This window comes from Aplysia californica, unplaced genomic scaffold (genome assembly GCF_000002075.1).
Source record: "Aplysia californica isolate F4 #8 unplaced genomic scaffold, AplCal3.0 scaffold00492, whole genome shotgun sequence".
NCBI classification, from domain to species: domain Eukaryota; kingdom Metazoa; phylum Mollusca; class Gastropoda; order Aplysiida; family Aplysiidae; genus Aplysia; species Aplysia californica.
The window spans coordinates 472,091-475,054 of record NW_004797762.1 but is presented as its reverse complement, the minus strand read 5'-3'; the positions used below and the strand labels follow the sequence as shown (position 1 = coordinate 475,054).

Sequence of the window (2,964 nt, the reverse complement as noted above, 5' to 3'; positions counted from 1 at the left end):
CATAATATATAAAAATAATCCAACATAATATCTACAAATAACCCTCTACAAATAACCCAACATAATAATTACAAATAACCCAACATAATATCTACAAATAACCCAACATAATATCTCAAAATAAGCCAACAGCCCCCCACCTTCTGCAAGCAGCCGGTGAAGGAGCGGGTGAGGTTGGCGTGGCGAGAGGTGTGGTCGTAGTTGGGGTGACCGCCCAGATACAGTCCGTCCAGTAGAGTGAGCTGGGTGTAGGCACCCTGCCTGCCCGTTGGTCTGTCGCTGGCCGTCGATGTCCAGCGTGCCCATCAGGCCCGTGCGAGAGGCGCGCACAAGGTGCCACTGGTTCAGACTCAGAGGTTCATAGCTCCTGCAGACAGTGACAGACGAAGTAGAAAGTAGAAACACATTTAACCGTGGCCGCCACTGACATTCCAGGAGACGAGGGGTTTTGTTTTTTAAAATTCGTGGCGGTGTCTTATGGTTGCAGGTCTGTGTATTGTGTGTGTGTGTGAAAGTGTGTGGGAGTGTGTGTGTGTGAGAGAGGGGGGGGGGGGGAGTGTGTGTTTGTGTGGTCCTGTCTGTTATAAAAGTCTTTATTGTGTGTAGGCATATGTGTGTGTGTGTGTGAGTGTGTGTATGTGTGTGTTTTAGTTTTAGTAAAGGTTTTTCGGCGCTCGTAACACAAGGTCATATGAGCGCCAGAAGATTAGAGGTGTTACAAGGGAGTAACAAACATAAAAAAGAAGGAAGGGAGATAAGGACGATAGATCTTTGATAGGATGGACATTATAAAGTTTTATATTCAGGTGACCCATCACCTGTTTTTCCATGCAATTTGCTCAAACAACAAACTCATATTTCACAAGGCACATAAAAACGTTTTAACTTTATGTCTCTGTGCAAATCTTGTACCAATAATCATCTGTAAAGTAGTGAGCAAGAGAGGAACTTGCGAAGACTTCACAATTATGATTCTTAACCACTGAAAATACCCAGTAATCAAGCAAGAAAAATCACAGCCCTCAGTCAGTTAAAACGTTTTCGTCTTGTATACAGACATTCATCAAGGTTTGAATATTGAAAAGAGCTGGGGGGAGGGGGGGGGGGGGGAGGAGTGTGCATGTCCATGCTCTTCCTATTTCAGCCAGGATCAATATCAGTAACGAAAAACAAAAACAAAACAAAAATCCAAAAGATAACGTCGCTGACTATAGCCATCTGGTTAGGTTCTGAATTCTCGCCCTGTGCACCACCCCCACAATACCTCTGAGTATGTTATATGTTGATACAAACATGAACTCACAATACCTCTGAGTATGTTATACGTCAAATGTTGATACAAACATGAACTCACAATACCTCTGAGTACGTTATACGTCAAATGTTGATACAAACATGAACTCACAATACCTCTGAGTATGTTATACGTCAAATGTTGATACAAACATGAACTCACAATACCTCTGAGTATGTTATACGTCAAATGTTGATAGAAACATGAACTCACAATACCTCTGAGTATGTTATACGTCAAATGTTGATACAAACATGAACTCACAATACCTCTGAGTATGTTATACGTCAAATGTTGATAGAAACATGAACTCACAATACCTCTGAGTATGTTATATGTCAAATGTTGATACAAACATGAACTCACAATACCTCTGAGTGTGTTATACGTCAAATGTTGATACAAACATGAACTCACAATATCTCTGAGTATGTTATACGTCAAATGTTGATACAAACACGAACTCACAATACCTCTGAGTATGTTATACATCAAATACAAACATGGACTATGTCCAGGGGGGATGATAAAAACACCTGACAAACTGACCTAATGACCGCAGGGCCTGTGCCCAGGTCAAATCGGAATTCCAGGTGTCCCTCGCTCATGGCCAGAGAGATGAAGTCGCCCTTGCGGTCCCGGGAGTAGCCGTTGTAGAGCACGGAGCCATCGGGACTGGTGGGCTTGAACACCACCTCCAGCTCGGTGAAGGACAACACTGACCGCTGCAGGCCCGGGAACTCCAGGTACGAGTGGCCCGAGAAGTGGGGCACGTGAACTGGGCTGGCTGGGGACGCACAAGCAAGAATCAGCTTTTCATTTTTCTTTCTTTCTCCCTCCTCTCTCTTTCTGTGTCACTATGTGAACTGTCTCTCTTTTTCAGTCTCTCTGTCTCTCCCTCATTCTCTTTCTGTCTCCCCCTCTCTCTCTTTCTGTCTCCCCGCTCTCTCTCTCTCCCCCCCTCTCTCTCTCTCTCCCCCCCCCCTCTCTTTCTTTCTCTGTGCCCCTCTCTCTCTCCTTTTCTGTCTCTCTCTCTCTCTGTCTCCACCCCCTCTCTCTCTCTCTCTCTTTCTGTGTCTCTCTCACTCTTACTGTCTACACTAGAGTTATCACTTCGGGAATTTTCACCTCGGAGTTGGGAGATGAGTCAAAGGAAAAAATAGCATGACTTTTTCCAGCTGCTTTAAAAAGTTGTATCACTTTTGTACGAGTATAACACCCTATCATACAACGACTAGTGATTCCGAAGGCTATGTATTTTGTTGTTGTTTTTTTGTCTTTGAGTGAACAACAATTAGATCGGCACATTACATTTTATCAGCACCCACACTGGATCAGTTTTTGTTTTAGTAAGAGTTTTACGGCATTCGCAACACAATAAGGTCATATAAGTGCCAAAGATTAAAGGTGTTACAAGAGAGTAACAAACACAAAAAAGAAGGAGAGATCAGGACGATAGATGTTTAGTAGGAAAGAAGAAGCAAATCACACCAGAGCACCCGCCAACCACCCACACATTGGCTCAAAATATTTTATAATTGTAGTTTACTGTGAGTGTTTAAGTTAGTCTTAGTAAAGTTTTACGGCGCCCGCAACTGCAAAAGGTCATATGAGCGCCAAGGGGTGGGTGTCAACAGAGAAGTTTTTACAGGGAACCAGACTTACTCTTC

At 43.5% G+C, this 2,964-nt stretch overlaps 1 protein-coding gene across 1 annotated transcript in view; it reads right to left on the bottom strand.

Annotated features, from left to right (window-relative positions):
- The window catches only part of LOC101857588 (pikachurin), a gene marked incomplete in the record, with an annotated part of 75,439 nt that overhangs the window by 9,330 nt on the left and 63,145 nt on the right, over positions 1 to 2,964 (bottom strand). The window contains 3 exon segments of the mRNA XM_013086688.2: positions 141 to 264; positions 266 to 367; positions 1,844 to 2,081. Coding sequence (XP_012942142.1) covers positions 141 to 264; positions 266 to 367; positions 1,844 to 2,081 — 464 coding nt within the window.